This window comes from Fundulus heteroclitus, chromosome 16 (genome assembly GCF_011125445.2).
Source record: "Fundulus heteroclitus isolate FHET01 chromosome 16, MU-UCD_Fhet_4.1, whole genome shotgun sequence".
Lineage (NCBI taxonomy): Eukaryota > Metazoa > Chordata > Actinopteri > Cyprinodontiformes > Fundulidae > Fundulus > Fundulus heteroclitus.
In genome coordinates, this window is record NC_046376.1 from 25,508,117 (window position 1) to 25,528,552 (window position 20,436).

Sequence of the window (20,436 nt, forward strand, 5' to 3'; positions counted from 1 at the left end):
TAGTTTTAGGTTATCCCTGGTTATGCCTCCACAATCCTCATGTAAACTGGGCTGAGCAGCGAGTCGAGTCTTGGTCCTAGTTGTACTTCCCTTCCTCGTTATATTCTGTTAACCGTTTTCCCCTTTACCTCACAGATCCCGTGTTACCTGCCCGAGTCGGTCCCTGCGTTTACCCGATTCTGAGACCCTACCCGAATCCAGTCGCTAAGATCAATAAAAACTGTTAAAACTGCTTCCTGTTTGCCAGTGTTCTCTGCATGTGGGTCAGACACCTTAAACCAAACATGACAACCTTCACCGTAGCCTTTTAGCCATGTTTGTAAGAGCTTTGCACATACAGTGTATACATGGAAAAGATCTCCTCGTTATTCTTTTCAAAATGTTTCAAGTGCCATCAAGAGCTGTCCTACATGTTTTAGATGCTCCAAACAGCCGGTGGGAAGAATTCAGTCCTCAGCATCTCATCAAGCTTCACAGGGGTCTCATACAAAATTATTTCTTTTGATTCAGGTGTGTTGAATCAGGATGGAAAACTAAAAAATGAAAGTGAAACTCTTGTCTAGATTTTCTTACATATAGAGTGAAATATTTCAGATCATTATTTCTTGTGATTTTGATGATTAGGGATTACAGATAATGAAAACAGCAAATTCAGTGTCTGTGAAAACTCTAAATATTGGAAACTCATGGCATCACACCCTAATGAGCTAATTAACTCAATATATCTGCAGAGGTTTTCTGAGCCTCTACAGTGGGGCAACAACGTATTTAGTCGGCAACTGATTGTGCAAGTTTTCCTGCTAAGAAAGATGAGTTCTGTAATTTTCATCATAGGTACACTTCAACTATGATAGATAAAATGAGAAAAGAACATCCAGGAAATCACACTGTAGGATTTTTAAAGAATTTATTTGTAAATTATGGTGGAAAATAAGCATTTGGTCACCCACAAACAGGCAACATGTCTGGCCCTCACAGACCTCTAACTCATCTGTACTCCACTCATTACCTGTATTGATGACACCTGTTTGAACTCTATCTGCATAAAAGAAGCCTGTCCACACATCATCAAACAGTCCCTCTCCAAATTCAACCACGGCCGAAGACCAAAGAGCTGTTCAAGGACACCAGAAAAACAAATTGTAGATCTGCACCAGGCTGGAAAGAGTGAATCTACAATAGACAAGGAGGTTGGTGTGAGTAAATCAACCTACGTAGGTTTGAGTAGGTAGGCTACGAAACTATAACCTGACTCTCGCCAGATGGATGTCGCTCCGCCTAGCTTCACTCACATACATCTGGGACCTCTCCCATAGAGAGTGATTTCTCCAACCAATTTTATTGTCTAGGCAATCAGGACGCAGGGCTGGAGTTTCATAGATTTGACGTAGTGGAGAAGCGACCGTGACGTGAAACTGTTTTGATAGCAATGGCAGCTCGTCGAGGAAGCAAGCGTTAACATTGATGCTGCTATTTCTTCCGTGTTGTCCAATCTACCTAATATTGTTTCATTAAAAGAACATCAGAGAACGGCTCTGAAGGCTTTTGTTGGTGGAAACCATGTTTTCGCCCTTCTCCCGACCAGATTTGGCAAGTTTTGTTTTCCGGGGCCCGTCCACAGTTAACAGCAGCGGTTAGCGCGAACCATATTAGGAGGCCTTTAGTCCTCGACGCGGTTGGCCCGGGATCGACTCCGACCCGCGGCGCTTTGCTGCCTGTCTTCCCCCCTCTTCCTGTCAGCTCACTGTCAATAAAACGCTTGCCACTAGAGCCGCAAACACATAAAAAAAAAAAGTTTTGTTTTTTCCTGCGTCGCTCTCACAGCGTCACGGATTGGCTTCGGTGTGAGTGGTTGAAATAGCACGTCGATAAAGATGACAGACAAGTGGCTTATCCAATCATATGCAAGGATTTTTGATAAGGCCCAGCCTTCAAAAAAGGCAATTCCTATGGCGCTGTCCCAGATGGATGTGAGTGAAGCTAGGCGGAGTGACATACATCTGGCGAGAGTCAGGTTAACGAAACTAGTCCCAGTTAAAAAAACTAAATATTATCAGCACTAATATAGGTGAAAGCCGCTGAGCGCAGTTCTGTAAAGAAGCAGGAGAGAGTTTTAATTTGTGGAACTTGAGAAATGTAAGTAACCAACATTAGCATCTCAAAATAGCATTAAATTCTGAAATATAACACATTTTATCAACAGAAACCTAATCTCTTTTATAAATCTCACTCTGTGTGAGGCAGGAGTTCTGAAGACCGCTGGAAAGATTGAAGAGCAAAGACTGTAGGCTGTTAAAAATTCAGATTCTTAGCCACAGCCGTCTGAAAAAGAAAAGGTGAGTATGTCACTTTTACCAATATTTCGTTGCTATTATTGCTTTAACTGTTTCTCGACCCTTTGAGGCAGTTCAGGTATAAACAACAGGTGTTTTTTTTTTTTTTACATTATATACATTATAACAACACTAGATGCTTTTTGTTTGTTTAGACTTTTGCTTAGTTATAATAGCATAACTAGGGTTCCACAAAATAATAGTGCTATTTATTTGATTATTTCTACTTCTAGAATTAGGATAAAGACAAATACAAACAGAGGAACACTATTTACATTGGTTTTATTGTACATAGATTATCACACTGTCCATTAGTAAATTAGTACAAACCAGGGGCGGAGCTAGACATTATCATCATCAGGGGCTTAGTCCACAAAATATTTCATCATTACAAGGGTAATTTGGTACACTAAAAAAGCAAGAAATTATTTATCCTGTTGATGTGGTCGCACAATGAATTTAATATAGGTCTTTACATATCTTAAAGATGAATCTGCTGTTCTTTAATAGTCATACTAGTATATACCAATAGTATATTAATATGTTCTCATTTGAATGATAAAATGGACACCCACTCAGGTTACAACTCAGTCTTGGTGTGACCCATCTTACTAAGTACAGTATTGGGTCCTCCATGCTCCTAATGTATTAAAATTTACTGCACAATTAAAGATTGGCAACTCAATATTGTTAGGGAAATAATTAGTTGTCTGAGAAGATGTAGGTAAGGAGAAGCTGTTATCTACATTTCATATATATAAGTAATGTGTTTGGAATGTTAAGATAAATTACATGAAATGAGCTACAGAGTTATTACAGCCCAGTTGCATTTGTTGAAATTTTAAGTTAATGTTTTAAATGCTGTCAATGTCAATTACACTTTTAGTTCTAGTGCAGATACAATACATGTATTTGCAATCTCTTGAATGCAACATTTTGTTGTTTAATAATACAGAGAGAGTATGTTAGATAAAAAAATAGGGTGGGGTTTACCTCACCACATTTCTATATCTTCAAAAGAAAATACAGGATAAATCTACAGACAACAGACATATTTTGACTATATTTGATTAAATAGGCATGTATTTACCGTCCGTCTGTTGCTGGTAAGTTTAAATGCAAACCTTTTCAAAGTGGAAAGAAAGTCCCAATTCGACATTCATCAGAGCTGGTGATGCTTTAAACATTAACAAACAGCATGTGGTGTGTTTAGCGCTTATAAAATTTGTACAAATGTAGCAAGAAATGCTGCTTTTCTCTTTAGCCCATACAAAACGCGCCCTGACTCTCAAGTCAAACACCCCCATACCTGCTGTGAAGCATGGGGGTGGAAACATCATGCTTTGGGGCTTTTTTTCTGCAAAGGGGACAGGACGACTGATCCGTGTTAAGGGAAGAACGAAGGGGGCCATGTGTTGTGAGATTTTAAGCCAAAGCCTCCTTCCGTCAGTGAAAGCATTGAAGATGGAATATGGCTGGGTCCTCCAGCGTGACAATGATCCCAAACACAATGCTCAGGTTGTGGCACCGTAAAAAGCATTTCAAGGTCCTGGAGTGGCCTACCCAGTCTCGAGACCTCAACCCCATAGAGAATAAAGCCCATGTTGCCTGACTGAATACTTTTTGCCCCACTGTACATTGTCTCAGTCTGGATTGGTAGGATACACAATCATGGGGAAGACTGCTGACTGGACAGCTGTCCAGTAGACATTATTTTATACCCTCCACAAAAAGTGTAAGCCACAAAAGGTTGTTGCAAAAGAAGCTGGTGGTTCACAGGGTTGTATCCATTCATAGAAAGTTGAGTGGAAGGAAAAGGTGCACCAGCAATAGTGAGAACTGCCTTGAGAGGATCGTCAAGCAAAACTCATTCAAGAATGTGAGGGAGATTCACAAAGAGTGGACTGAGGCTGGCGTCAGCGCATCTAGAGCTACTAAACCCACACATGGGCTGCTAGCATCTTACCTGGCTAGGTAGAAAAACAGCATTATTTGAAAGTTTTTAGATTATTGTAAAGTTTTTAATTTCATTTGGAAATCAAGGTGCCAGAGTCTGGAGGTAGAGAGGAGAGGCACATAATCCACTTCGTTTGAAGTCCAGTGTGTTTCCACAGTCGGGGATGATTTGGAGCGCCATGTCATCTGCTGGTATTAGTCCGTGTTTTCTGAAGGCAACACAGCTGACTACTAAGAAGTTTTAGAACACTTCAATATTCCTGCTACCAGTAAGCTTTGCCAGTATAATTTTCCAGCAGGACTTGGCACCTGCCCACACTGACAAAACTATCAAAAGCTGGTTCAGTGACCGTGGTATTCCTGTTCATGATTGGCCAGCAAACTCCGCTGACCTGAACCCCATAGAAAATCTCTGGCCTGTTAAGAGGAAGGCAACAAGGCAGTTGACCTGAAGGTAGCTATCAAACCAGTCCGGGCTTCCATTACACCTCAGCAGAACCACAGGCTGATTGGCTCCGTTGATGTAGTAATTTGTGCACAAGGAGCCTCAGTCAAGTATTGAATGCATAAAAAAATCCACACACTATTCAGAAGCTTCACAATTTCTCTATTGATCTTTTCTGAGTGGCTAAATTTTGAGTTTCATGATCTGTAAGCCATGATCTTGAGATCATGATCTTACAAGAAGGCTTGAAATACACTGGTGGTTGCCTTTAGTTTCCACCTATTCTATTTGCACATCAGCAGGTGAAATTGATTGTCAGTCAGTATTGCTTCTTAAGTGGACAGTTTGATTTCATAGAAGTCTGAATGACTGGGAGTTACATTGTGTTGTTTAAGTGTTCCCTTTATTTTTTTGAGCTGGCTATATTTCACTCCATGTGCGATGAATCTATGAATTTTACTTTCTGAAATTAGTGATAAAAAAAGTTTTCTTTACGTTTGCAACATGAACAATTTTAAGTTGCATTACAACATTTTTAAAAGCATGATATGAACTTTGACGGTTATAGGTTTAAATCCAATAAAGATTTAACAGGTCTGTTTGGATTAACAGGTAAAATGTATGAAGTTTAAAAGTATAGCAATCTGCTGGTTGACTCATGAAGCACTGAACTCAAAACACGAGCAAAGCCGTTGCCGTTTCAAACACATTAACCGTGCAGAAAACTTGATACAATTGTTCCAACAGGCCTAAAACAGGAAAATGATCTGATTCACTACGTACTATAGGTTGACCATTTTAAACATGAAAAAACACCTGATGATGTGCAACAAATTGTTCTTCACATACATCATCCCAAAAGACCCAGTAGATTGACCTGCTGAAGTGTAGCAAGCATTTTATTAATATACAACAGTTATGTTAAAATAAACATTTAAACTCAAAGACAAATGTCCTTCGATCAAAAGTCACAAAAATAATCTTGATTTGCAACTAAAACAACTTTTAAGGGACAAAAGCACATATTCAGAGTATCGATGAATATTAGTCAGGTAGGATGGCAGTGGCAACTTTACTAAAGGGTCCATATCGGCCAAATACATCTTTGCCCACCACAGCAGCACATAACCTGTGCCCACGCTTGAATTTGTTGATGAGGGCGCACATTGGCAGAGACTTTGCTTCCAGTTTGTCATACGTGTCCCACTTCAGGAAGACGCCGCTCCCTTTATATGTCTCCATGGTCAGGAAGATGCTGCAGCAGGGAGAGAAATAACATTTTATGTTTTAACTGATTCTCGGAAGTTTTTCTGTTGACTTGAACGTCTCACAACAGCTTTATTTGTTTAGCATTGTGTCTTACGTGTAACTTTCCATAGGTGGTGCACAGGGGTCTTCGTTCACCACGTTCCAGAGAACGGATATTCGAGTTGGGTTCTTAATGAAGGCCAGCTTTACTTCTACTATCTGAGGCATGCTGTACAAAGCTGCTTCCATCTTCAGGACAGGGGGGAAAGGGATTTTGGGAAGAGGTGGACAGAACAACATATCCTATTGGGTGGAAGACCAAAGAGGAGAATGTAACGAGACCCGCAAAAAGTTTGCTTTCTTCCATCTGTGGAGAATCTGTAATACCTCTACATCCTTCATCAGCTCTATGCCTTCTACTTCCTTGAGCTCAGGACTGCTACTGTGGCCAGCAGAGGAATGCTCTTTTTTTAACCTTTTCGTCGTTTGCTCAAGATGTTTTAGCTTATCATCGTGGTCATCTTCCTGGAGATCAGTTGGCTCTGTTTTTTCAACTGGCAACTGGCTGGCAACTTTCTGGATTTGACAAATAAAAAGGAAATAAAAAGAAAAATCAGAAAACAAGAAGTGAAGTGAAATCTTGTGGTTTAAACAAAAAGTTTAATAAAATCAACTGTGAACACGTCCAGCTAATAATCTACTGTATCTTCTTGGAGGGGAGGGGTCTGGTTAATGGGGAAGTCGCCCCACTTGCACAATGGTAGGGGAAACATTGGACACAAAGGAGGAGACAGGTGGGGTGAAACGGTGAGCTCTGGGTAAAGAAAATGGAGCCAAAGTTGTGAAAACGTACATTTTCTCATGGTGAGGCACAAAAATTACTTGCTAGTCTCAACATATTAGGCGGATCCAACACGTGTGTGAATACAGCATATGGGACAAAACCGGCAACTTTAAGCTCACCTGAATCTGTCAACTGTCCACATGGACAAGTAAAATGAAAATGTTTTACAGTCAGTCAGTACAAAGATTAGGCTAAGTGGCCCCAGTGACACGGTTCTTTTTTAAAAAGGAGGATGGCATGGGGATGGCAGTATCATGCTGAGGGTTTCTTTCACCGCCATTGTCACTGACAGAGCACGCAAAATGGGAGGGAAAAGGACAACTCTGAACTTAAATCATCCTTTCAGCTATTGAAACTTGGAGATGGATGTTCCAGCAGATCAGTGATCCCTAACATATTTAAACAAGTTAAGGAAAGGATGGAAAAAAAGAAAAAAGAAAACATTAACTTAATTGAAATTTTGCTAGCAATGCTGATGCTTAAGCTGGGTCTGTTAACAAGCAACAAATCAATTCAAATGAGCTTAGTTCAAATTAAGACATAAGCTTGGCTACAAAGAGGCTGCTGTGTGCCTGATACTCCTCAAGAGGAATTTATACAAATAGTATTAGGGGCTTATATAGGATTGCAAGTCTGCATATATAATTACAATCAAGTGGATAGAGGAATTGGTTATCAGTGCATCCATGAAAGCTTTAGGCACAAACAAAATGATAAAAAGCATGCAATGGTAAAGAAGGAATGTAAATAGTAAAACACACATAAGCAAAAGTTATAAACAAATACATAGAAGTACAGAGAAGTCTCAAAATAATTTTAAATTACTGATATAATCAAGTTAGGTCCTTACTGCGACAGACTCCGATCCTACCACACCATCTGAAGAGTCAAAGGGAATAAGACGTGGTGGCGGCTTCCTCTCACTTAAATCTGACCCAGCAGCCGTCAAAGTTTGGCGCAGATCACAGACGAAGAAGAAAGATCAGGAAGGAATCACAACAAACAGCAAGGATTTTGTTCATATGCTGATGAGAGTAGGATGTATAATATGCCTAACTATTCAATTTCAATAAAATTTTATTTATATAGCGCCAATTCATGAAACATGTCATCTCAAGGCACTTTCCAAAGTCAAATTCAATCAGATTATACAGATTGGTCAAAAAATTTCCTGTATAAGTGAACCAGCTGATTGCTTCAAAGTCCCGACAAGCAGCATTCACTCCTGGAGAAGCGTAGAGCCACAGGGAGAGTCGTCTGCATTGTACATGGCTTTGCAGCAATCCCTCATACCGAACAAGCATGAGCCAGTCTTTAACTAAACAAGATTGGTTAAAGCTACAGTTGGTAATCCTGTTCAGAAACATTTTGTTATACTTGGTGAAATGGTCCTTCCATCCTGACAGTAGTCAATACATTATGTATTCAGAGAAAGGAGGTTAAAATTTCTTGTATTGTAGAAAGTGAGAGCTGCAGGAATATAAAAACTCTGTACAATCCGGTCATTCGGTCCGAATGGCACGAATGGTCAGTTTTCGTCCTGCTCTCACTCCCCTCTGTCCCTCGAGTATCACATGACAATCTTTGTGACGCACTCATGTAACGCCAATGTGCACGTTACTTGCTGGTTTCTGATGTTACATTAAAAAAAACAATTGCAAATATGTTTATTGGTGAGCGCTGACTCTTCTAGTTCAAAAGGTCAATACTGGTAGCCCTTCATTTGACAGCAACAATGAAGTAGCTCTCAGTTTCAAAAAGGTTGGTGACCTGTGGCTCAGCGGTTAGCTTCGGTGTTAGCCGTTAATTCAAGCTCCGCTGTCCTCACCATATTCTTTGAAACGGAATGAGAGTTGAAACAAGGACTTTACATTTGATATTGTTTTTATACTGAAATCCAGCTAATCCATTGCAAATAAAAGATGTTGGTGGAAAAAAATATGACAAGGAAAAACTCCAAATCTGAAATTTAAAAACAGTGCCACTGACAATATGCTATGTCAGCAAAATGTTTGCGGTACTAAAAATTATGTTTGGTGTAAGCGAATCAACTTACCTTCATTACTTGAACAAATACTCCCTCTTATTTCCTAGGGGGGAAAAAAAGGCGATTATTTTTAAAAGCGCTTCCATGTAATTAGCCAAACAATGGTCTGGTTATCTGCAAACATTTTATGATTATGCATTATGGTCCAGATTCACACTACTTCTCACAAAGTTTGATCCTGTAGTTGGATGCTGACAAAAAAAAACCTACACGGTTTATTGAAAGCAGTAAATGTATGCCTAAATGTTTCAAAATATATTAAAAATCAAAGGATTTGATTTAACAAAAATATATTTCTACCTTTTCATTAGGAGAACCCCAAGGAGTAAGAACAGGTGGATGCTCCTCCTGATCTAAATCTGCCAAGGCGGTGGTCAACCCTTCGTACAAAAAGGAAACGACATAAGTGCAAAAGTAAAATTCTGGAAAACATATTTCAATATTAAAGGTTAAAATTCTTCAAGCTATGAAATTAACTTACCTTCATTATGTGTACGGAACCTTTTTAATGCATTTCTTGTGCTTTCCTGGGGGGAAAAAGGCGTTGCATTAGGAGTCAGAGCAATCAGTAGCTTTATGTACAAGACAGAATCAAACTTCAATCAAACTTTAATATCAGACAGATTTTATCCACTGTACTTTTTAAGGGGGGAATGTGTTAATTAATGTCACGTATAAATGTGGAATGAATATTTGTACTGTCAAGTATATATGTGGAATGACATGCATCTTGACATGATTGTTGATCATAACCAGAGTTTTCAAATGATTATTTCATTAAGAGGAAAAAGCTGCATGTTGTATTTACTCAAAGTATATGGCTGATATTATCTGGGCCACAAAAAGCGGTCACTTTTTCAGGGATAGAGATCTCGTTCTAGATAGGGAGGAACGTTGGTTTGAAAGGAAGCAATTTTGTGAAGAGACACCACCCGTTGTTAAACAGGAGTGGTGGCCTCCAGTTCCAACTGTCTCTCTCTTACAATGTTGTTTTTGCAAGCATGACTGCCCCCTGGGGACAATAAGTGGACTAAGAGGGCTCTAACCATTGGTTGGTAGTCTGACCTCTTTTGCATGTGAACAACCAGTTTTGAATGTCACACTTGAACTGGTTGATCCCCTATGCAGAAACTGCTAATGAAGTTGAGTTTACCTGCATCTCTACACAATGAAGTATTTTTTGCAACATTCTAATATATCTTTTACACTGGCCTGTTTCTTGTCATTGCAATAATAAAAATAAACCTCAACACATTTAAACCACATATTCACACATCCCAATGTGCAGGTTTCTCAAACAAATGTGAGATCTTTGATTAAAGATAAAAAAAAAAAAAAAAACATGACACCAACTTAAATGATTTACTAATAAAAAAGGTGAACGGCTACATATTTACCATGAGTTCAAAAAGAGCTCCTTTTTTGGCTTCACAGCTTGTTTTCTTTGTGCCTGTTATGGTTAAAAGAAAACTGACAATTAAAACAAATGCACTCTTTAGGATATTTGATACAATTTTGCTATAAATATTCTTACTTTGTGACATTGCCTCCACAGGGACACGCTCTGGGCTTTGCCTGTAAAGTTCACAACAAAGCTCTTTATTTCCACACTTATTCAAGCTGCACACCCATTTAACAGTCTTTATAACACTGATTAAGAACTAAGCAAGTCCCACATACCTGAGGCCGCCAGTGTTACCAGCAGAAGATGGAGAAGTCTACAAGGACGCAGAAGATTAGACTAAACTTGAGGACATATTTTTCATATTAAAATTAAAACACCTTTATATAGAATCACAATAACTGAACCCTAATCAAAACAAAATACTGGGTAGTGGTTTATACAAACCTGTTTTTGAATTTTTGCCATGTAGGCGAGAGCCACCTCTGCTCTCCTGGACACCGCATCGACTCGACTCTGAGGAACAAGGAATCCATCAGTAAAAATTTGTCATTTAAAATAAGGGACATTTATAATATTACCCCTTCAGGTCTTGTCCCCTTGAAATTTGTGTCACGTTGCAAAAACTTCATGTATTTTATTCTGATTTTAGGTGACATAGCTAGTTTCCAATTCCTTTTAGACCTCAGAAAGCACTCTGGATCTTACCATAGTATTCACTCTCTCCACCAACAGTCAGGGACTCACCAAACCAAACATCTGAAACTTAAACAGGGTAAACCTCTTTTGAAAAACAGAGTGGCAATTTTTTGATAATGTGCATCTAATGTGATACACTTCCAGTGTAATGTTAGCCATTTGAAGGGGGAATAAATGTAGGCGAGCCCCAATGTATTCAACAGAAACTGCATTTTTTTTTTCTTTTGAAAGAGTATTTCACAAAAACAGTAGCAGTTTTTGGCAGGGGTGAACCGGGCAGTTGACGAGGGTGGCAGTTTTTTCAGTGACACGTGGAGGGGCGGTTAAAAAAAAAAAAAGAAAAAATTAATAATCTGCGCCCAAAAGCACCAATTCCTCACACAGTGAGCAGCTGCGGCCGCCCTGGTTGCTGTGAGAAGATGCTGCACACAGCATAAAGGCTGACAGGCTGGAGGCTTATGAGACGAGGAAAGGCCAATGTGGAGGCAGTTCACCTCTGGGCCTCTCAAATGGACCAGGAAACAGGACTGCGGGGGATCTACTCTACACTGTGGCTAAAGTCAGTCACACTAAGGGGCGGGGTAGTCAGGGATGTTCTGACGGTCTGTTTCAGGCCTAACTGCTCGTGGTTGAACTGCTTTTCCTTTTTCTTTCTACCAAATAATACAACGCAGCCGCGAAGTCCCCCTCGCACCCGCAGGTAACCCAGCAAATCAGGCTCAATCTGATATTTTGCAAGATACAAACAAGCCTTCATAATAATAATAATAATAATAATAATAATACTACAAGAAAAACTGGAGCAAGTTAAAGTAGCAAAGATGCTGGAAGGTAAGAAGAAAGAAATGAGTAGAGAAAATGTCTGCAGGACCAGCCTGTGCACAAGATGAACCAGTTAAGTTTTTACCGCAGTTTTTTAACTGTGGGGCCGAAGTTCTTTACTGGAGGGGCCAAGTTCAGCGTGATTTCAGTCAGCCAGGCTAGTAATGGACCAAGCAGCATCACTACATCCTGTTTTCTTGTGTTTCTACATTAACTATTTTTTACAAGCCCAAGAAAAAGAAATAAGTTGAGTAATTCCCTTACTATGTTTGGTGTTTAGCACTTTCCTTGTGTTGTTTTTTTATTGTATTCTAACACTGTAAATTCTATAATGTTTATTATTGTTGCTGTTATTGTTAGTTGTAGCTGAGGAGGCCAGTTTCAGCCGTGGAGTTGATGCAAAGAGACAGAATAATGGCAGTCATAGCAGGAGGAGGAGACAGATGAGGAGGGACAGGAGAAAGAGAAGAAGAAAGTGACAGGGGAGGAGGAGCAAGAACCACCTAAAAAAAAAAAAAAAACAGATACATGTGTAGGACTTGGTTAGCAATAGATGTTTGCATTGAATCATATAAAACGTTCAAGGATTGTGGTCCAAACCAAGGCTTTTTGACATCTTCCAGCTAATAGGCAGAAAAAGTTATTGGAATAACTGCACAAAAGGTTTCTTCCAACTGTTTGAGTTAGGTTTTTTTCAGTAATGTTAATATAGGTATTAAATATAATTTTACCAAAATGTGCTACAAAAACACTTCATATGACTTTGTATATCATGCATTTCTTTTCAGAATTACAGTACTGACACTTTAAACTGGAACTGAATATTTAATCCAATGAAATAGAATCAAGGATAACCTATAAAGTAAAATAGTTTGGTTAAAATCCGTCATATTATTTGAAGCAAAGAAGATATGTATAACAAAAACTAACAAACATCAAAATACCAACAAGGTTTTCCTAACTGTATTACATGCCACTGCGATATATAACATTTACATGGTAGTTTTTATGTTTGCTAACATGTGGAGAACGACCAGAAGAAAATATGTACCCTCCTTTATAGACGATAAACACAAAATCGTTATTCAGAGACACTGTCCCAGGCGGAAAGACAAGAAAAACAAAATGCTGAAAGTGCTACATACTAAGTTAGCATTAGCACTCCCTTGAGCTGAGCAGTGCTACATGACGGCATGCCACAATGCTCCTCTCTTAATGATTTACCAACTTAAGTTAATCAAAATCCAAATTGAATATGAAAATTGCTGCAAAAGCTTTCCGGTGCTGGTTTGGTGTGGTTTCCCAATCTGTCAGGATATTGGAGCATTACACGCCCTAATCGACAAACGCTGATTAACCACACCTCAAGCACTTTAGGAAAGACTGCCCCATGACACAGACAGATGACAAGAGAGGCTTACAGAGTTCTAAACAGATCATTACTCTGTCTCATTACTCTAAAGTGTTGATGAAAGCCTTCTGCACGGGCCTTTTCAGTGAAATGTCTGGTTTGGTCAGATATCTGTAGGTTCATAATGCCACAAATGCAGGAATTAAAATAAGTAGTTGTAACCTGATAAAGTGCAAAGTGAAACTGGCATCAACACTTCTTCTAGGTACTTTATAACTGATTAAAGATTTAAAAAAGGACAAAAACAGACAAAAAATACTAAACAAAAAAGATAAAATGCAGTAAAACCATACCATCAAGCCAAGAGTTTTAAGTTAAGTTTAGAGTTTAAGTTAACTTCTGCTAAACATTCTCAAAGATTTGTTTCTTTGAATAGGAATAGATGCTTAAAGGTTGTCAGAATATTTGTATTTTAGGCAACAGAAACAGAAATAAAATGAAGCATAGTATAAATCACAAAAAAGGAGATCAAGGCTGAAAACATATCAACCAGAAAGAGAAGACACAAACATTTCCCCCCACCTCTAGTTTCTGGATGGAAGTTTCAAAGCTGCTTTCATTGTTAGTGTCTTGAATTTCTTGTATAACACTCTGAAGCTGCCGTTCTTTATTTGCCACTGCTTTACGGACCTCCTGCTCGATCAGAGCTTGCACCTGTAGAAACACAGAAGGTCAGTGAGAATCAGCAATTCTTTGCATTTTTAAATATCTCCTACATCCAAAGTCTTGACATAGTTACAACTCAACGGATAGCATGCTTCCTTTTCAACTCTTTGGCTTAATCTGTCTTTATTAGTTATCTTTAAATTAGTAACAGCCACAAAACCTCAGTTTTTTTTTCTCACCTGTGATTGGCAGATCTTTAGCTTCATATCACTGGCTCCTGTTGGACCCGGCGCAGGAGGTAACGTCTTCATTCTTTTCAAGAAAACAGACAGAAACTGTTGCATTACAGTGGAGCAGAGACCGCAGTCCCATATTGACACCACTGCCAGGAAAAGCCAAATGCCAAAAAGCAACATGTAAAACGCAGAAGCGCAGACAAATTACTGACAAAGTAGAATAATTCAGCAGGTCGATTAAAAGGTAAGAAAAAGTATCCAAACCCCATTTCATGCTTGACTGCAACAAAAATAATTAATGTGGTTTTTCAGTTTTTTAAACCCTCCTTTTCCTTCCTCTTCACTTTTACTCTTAATTTGTTTGGCAGACCAGATTCAATAGATGTAGGACGAAATCGGCTGGTGACCCCAATCAATTTTCAACAACATTGGCACAGACCCGCGGTAGAAAACTAAATCAGTCATTCACTGAGCACAATATAATGAGCGCTGCCATTTAAGGTGATGAAAACCCTATTTGGCAGGGGAAGTTATTACAATTGGAGAAGCTGTTACTCAGTAGTGGAAAGTTCCTGTACCTTCCACCCGGTGTGCTTCGATCACAGGTCTTTTAAAAGTCCCTAAGGCTAAAAGAAAAACTGTAGGGGAGCATGCTTTTTCCTTTCCTCATGCCCCGTCTCTTTGGAACAATTTCCCTTTATACATTCTGCAGGCATGTTGTGTGGTGGGTTTTAAAGCCAAGCTAAACACCCACTTCACCTTTTCTTATCCAGCCTAATTTGATGCCTAAACTATATGGTTTCAATATTGGCGTTTCCTTTTGTTTTTAAATTTTATTGTTTTATGTATTTCTTTACTATTATTATCACCTACTGTTCAGCACTTTGACTGAAAGCGCTATATAAATAAAGTTATTGATTTAATAACAACAACAAGGGCTCTTTGTCAGTTTTCTTTGTCAGTTCCTCTCTGCTTTCCTCATTTCTCCGACATTCCGTTTAATCCTACAAAACCATCGCTTTTGCCACCTTTCCTTCAGTCTTTGTTTAACTTAAGTTAATCATCGTACAAATGGTTCTATTTTTTTTAACCCACTTTAGCAGTCTTATCTGCAATTTTGTTTCCATTAATGCCTATATATGCTGGTAGCCAGACAAATGTAACAATAATACCCATCAATTGAATTTGATACAATACTTGCTGTATTTCAATCAAGATGTCTAATCTACTTTTGGAAATTGTATGGTTTTATTTCTTGTTTTACTATTTTTATCACCTACTGTTTAGCACTTTGGATGAATGCGCTTCATAAATAAAGTTATTGATCAAATAAATAATAATAATAAAATAATAATAATAATATGCTCTTTGTCAGATGTAATGGACTACCAGGATATTTTTGAGCACTTTATGCTTTCTTCTGTTAACAAAGGTTAAAGAGATGCTGTTGTCATTATCCAGCTCAACCTGGCACCTGGGGTCCGTTCTTCGTACGTTGCTTAAAACATCCGAGATTAAATGACACATCCAAGATGATTTCATCCGGCTAATCATGATCCGGCTAATTGGGTTCTTCCAACACACCTGTTGTTTACGATTAGTATGGCTGGATTGAGTTATCTGAGACAACTGCACGTTCATGCGTTTGTTTAAAAGGGGAAATGTGTCGATAGTAGAAACAATGATCAGCAGCGCTGCTATTGGCTGTTCAGCATGGACAAAGAACGCCCACAGTTTTTCTCTCAAGCAGAACACAAGCTTTTAATGGAAGGTTATGTCGAATTTGAGTCATTAATTAAAACGACAGTGAACACCTCAAAGTCTGCTAAAGCCAGGAGAGAGGGCTGGCAAAAAGTAGCAGACAAATTGAATGCATAAGTGCTGTCCATGTTAGATGTTTCTATCACTTTCTACAGTATGTATTTTTGCATTTTAATAATTTGATATTTACTTTGTTCTTTTATATCAAAGCCTCCACGGGACCCACTAGAACATGGGAACAAGTAAAAGTGAAGTACAAGAATATTCTACTAAATGGTAGCCTTTAATTATTATACTGTATTTTTAAAAGCCACTTGTTAATGCAAAAGATCCAATATCAGTGTCATTCCTTAGACACTGGAAGTAAAGGACACGTGCAAACTGTGAATTTTAACAAGAAAAATCTTTATCTATAAAAAATGAAGTTCTTCCTTTTCCAAGTCATCCACAGTTTACACGGTAAAACTGTATTGCTCCGTGTCTAGATAATCCATCCATAGTTTTTTTCTAATACAATATACGGCTCGACAGGAAGCAAGCCTTTCAAAGTAAAACTAAAATTCACAACAAAATGGCCTGAACAAATCTTACTGAATATGATAAAAATAAAAAGCAAACCATCATACAAATAACTTACATAGTTTCTATTTATGGCTCTAACACAACTTTTTCCTCTTTAAAAGCCACTGTTAAATGATGTGTTTGTCTGTTTATAACAGCCACCAAGAAAAATATCTCTACAATTACACTGTCGCGCTGCGCTAAAGGATCCTGTCTATTGCGCAATACACGATTAATTCGAAAAACTCAAAAATTATTCTTGCACCTTCCGCAACAGGTTGCTGTCGTAAAAATGGACATGGCAACGACAGACTTCCCATCTCCTCCGCTTATAAAGCTGCGATCTAATACTGTTTACATGAAATAAGCCTGCTCTCGAGCAGGCTTAAGCTGGCGCACATGTTGCTATGACAACAAGTGCAGGAAGTCTATCGAAGAACCAAACGATACAAGATCATGCCAAATCGTCAACAATCAAATCCAGCTAACTGAGTTAGCTGGATTTGATTTAATTTTACTGAGTTAACGAAGAACGGACCCCTGGTCAACCATACAAACCTCTTAATCATCCTTTATTATTCAATCTGTCTTGAACATTACAAAAAAAAAAAAAAAACACTGTAGTGTAACCCTTGCTCATTGCTTGTTTGCCTTCATTATGTGTACTCTGAGTGGCCAAAAAGAAACTTCACCACGGTAATAACACGCGGTGACAATAAAGAATGTCATCAGTTCATCAAAACACAACAAAAAGGCATGTAGGGTCACATCAAACTGCACAGTTCATGAAGCTCCCAGTTACAACCAGCCCTAAAAGTCCAGCTCTGCTAATCAGCTCAGGTGTGTTGAAGCAGAGACGCCTCTAAAGGTCGCAGGACAACGGCCCTTGAGGACTGGGGTGTGAGACCCCTGGTAAACTCGTATTATGGTTAAAACAAAGACGTCTCTGGCAGGTACGCCTCAGATGAGGATTGTACTAAATAACAATATAGAGCAGCTTCTCTGTTTATTAGAATGTGCCGCATGCTCCTCGGTTTTGCTTTGTTTTACTTCCAAGTGGAAGATGGCATTAGAAAACTAAGTTATGATTCTGCTCTTTACGCTTTAATCTCTGCAAAACGAAAACTAAAAGTCATTAAATAGTTAACTAATGGTAACTCACAAATGTTCGGTTTGTCCCTCTGCTTTCATTTGTTTGTTTTCCTTTTTCTTCTTCTTCTTCTGAAGCGTCTTCTTCTTTCTCTTAAGGTCTTCTTCTTCTTGAGTTTGTTGGTGGTTGGCAAACATCTTATCGGTGTGCATTACCGCCATCAACTGGTAAGGAGTGTGGCTCAGAATGGCGATTTGTATTTCAAAATATGCTTATACAGTATATATATCTGTATATGTAAAATAATAATTTACAAATAGTAAATCTTCCTAATTATTATTATTATTATTATTATTATTATTATTATTATAGATTTTAAATACATATTGATAACACAATTATTATTTTTTTGTGCAGAATGTCCACCAGGTCAAATGTAACTTTCTACTCAGTAAGCTTTCGAACCAAGTTCTTTCTTTCTTCTTCATAACTCTTGCAACACATCACTACATGTTCTACTGATTCTTCTTGTCCACAATATTCACATCTATATGTGAAGTATGTTTTCCTATTTTGAATAGTGTGTCATTTAATCCAGTATGTCCAAATCTAAGTCTTGAAATAACCGTTTCTTCACTTCTGTTCCTCTCTGCTTTCCTCATTTCTCCGACTTTCCATTGGATCCTTAAAAGCCATCCTACTTTCCTCTCGTCTTCCCACTGTTTCTGCCACCTTTCCTTCAGTCTTCGTTTAATGATGCTTTTAATTTCTGTCTTACCTAAGTTAATCATCGTATCAATGGTTCTAAGTTTTTTTGATGCCACCTTAGCAGTCTTATCTGCAATTTTCCTATTTATGCTGGTAGCCACACAAATGTAACAATAATACCTATCATTTGAACAAAGATGTCTAATCTACTTTCGGTAAAATTATTTTGTATAGTGATTATTGATTAACTTGAATGTGAACAGATAATTGCTCTTAATGGTCTCACTTCCTCTATCCATTGCAAAGCTGGCAATATTGCTAGCATTTTTCTCAGTATATACTGACAATCATTTGTTCTTTCTTTTACTTTGACATTGAATTCTGGAACATAAAATGCAATACCTAGCCTATCACCTAAACTTTTGGATGCATGTGTATACACTTGAATATAATCATAATAACTATTGGTGTATAGCTGTATCGGTTGGTGACCATGTAATATCTACTCCAGGGAGGGACTGCTGGTAATGGAACAGTTGGACTACAGTTAATTTGACTACAGTAAATTTTGTTTTTTCTTCCCTATCCATCCAAAACGTTCTGTTAGTCTCCTCTCCCTTTCCCAGCACGGTTGCAATGTTTCGGCGTTCAGTGGGGGTCAGCTGACCAGCTATAAAGGCGTATTACCACCACAAGACCAGAGTGTAGACAGAAAATTCAGGAAAAAGACAAAAACCTAGACTCTTTCTAATAGACTTGTACTCGAGGTTTTATTTTAATTGTAATAACACCACAAATATTTTGAATTATGTAGTTAACATTCATTTCTTTGATCTGTCTTTATTCTGGTTCATATTGTCTGCATTTCATGAAAACTTGCTGTACATACTCAGGCAAACTGCAATGATCACATATTCATGGAAGATATGCTGAAACTTTTAGTGTTTTGTTAAGACCTGTGTGACCTACTCTGAGATGTGTAATAATAGATTCTAGTGTTCAGATTTTTACTGTTTTACAGTGCCCAGGTCTCGTGCTCAGTAGATGCTGAAAAACAAGTTATAATAATTAAACAGAAGAAAACAGATGAAGCAAGTAGTTCAAGACCGCTGTCCAACATTACGGATATTTCTTTCTGTATTCCATAAAAATATTCATGACCTCTTCATATCATTTTTCAGATCAAGTTAATATTTCCTTTTAAAAACAACATTTTTTTATGCATTATAGCGTCTCCTCCAGTCAGTTGAATTTAAAATGCTCATTCGCACTAACACCATTCATCTAATCCGTCTCTTTTTTTTGTTATATAACTCTTCATATAAATAATGCATCTTACATATCTAAAATATCAATATATTCATTACTTTTGTTATTACTAATATTCTATTATTAGTTTTGGGGATTTTGAAAGAACTGAAGAACATCTTACAAACACACCGAATTAACCTGTTCCACTGCTTTTGTTGAGGATAATGGGAACAGTCTGAAACGAGAACCCCAGAAGTTCCTCTCTGCAACCACCTCCTCCAGCTCTGAAGAGTTCCCAGGGTGTTGATGAGACATGTCTTAAACACTTTTTTCAGAAAGCATCCTCACTTTATCTTAAACTGTCTCAACAGGCTCATGCAGATCCAGATTTTAGCAAGTTGGCCTCAGGTCTCTGAAAAATAAGAGCCAGTGAACTGATTTAAATACTAGGGGTACATTATTGATTTGTCAGATGACAACTCCATTTTGGATGAGCTGCAGTTGCTTGAAGTATCATTTTTTACAGAAACGTACAAAGACAACAATAAAAGCTACTGACAAAAATTATGGACCAGTTTTTCTTTGTCCTGTTTTAAAACCCAACCCTCATTAGTTGCAGTGGTCTTTACTACCTGGTTGATTTAGCGTTAGCCTTGATGTTGTTTTTACTTTACGGATTCTGGCATAAACAGCTTTGTTTAGCCTCGTTAAGTCTAATTGAGTGCTGGTCTCAGGGGTACCGTCAGGAATGTTGGGCCCCATGACAATAAATAGATAAATAAATAAAAATAAAAATTATCCCAAAAGTTCATATGTTTATACATTTTCTTTTTGGGAACCCCTGTCAGGAGGCCCTTGAATTGTTCTACCTTCCACCCCCTCATACTGCACCCATTTCAAACTTCATTCTTTTTAAATTAGTTGTCTTTTTCACATTAAGCGGGAGGAATTTCTGAACCAGACCCTCAATTATACGTACTCACTTAATGTGACAATAAGAGAAGGTGGTCAAGTGA

The 20,436-nt window shown here is 38.2% G+C and overlaps 1 protein-coding gene across 1 annotated transcript; it reads right to left on the minus strand.

Moving 5' to 3' along the window:
• Positions 1-5,602: 5,602 nt before the first annotated feature.
• Positions 5,603-17,639, minus strand: LOC105923702 (activating transcription factor 7-interacting protein 2). The gene is made up of 14 exons (XM_036148258.1): positions 17,534-17,639; positions 14,053-14,125; positions 13,730-13,861; positions 10,723-10,791; positions 10,554-10,591; positions 10,408-10,448; positions 10,271-10,323; positions 9,355-9,400; positions 9,174-9,253; positions 8,883-8,916; positions 7,677-7,756; positions 6,370-6,558; positions 6,098-6,285; positions 5,603-5,989 (listed from the first exon to the last, which is right to left on the minus strand). The coding sequence occupies exons 1-14, from the start codon at positions 17,560-17,562 to the stop codon at positions 5,779-5,781; spliced, it is 1,263 nt and encodes a 420-aa protein (XP_036004151.1). The 5' UTR covers positions 17,563-17,639; the 3' UTR covers positions 5,603-5,778.
• Between the last annotated feature and the right edge of the window lie 2,797 nt (positions 17,640-20,436).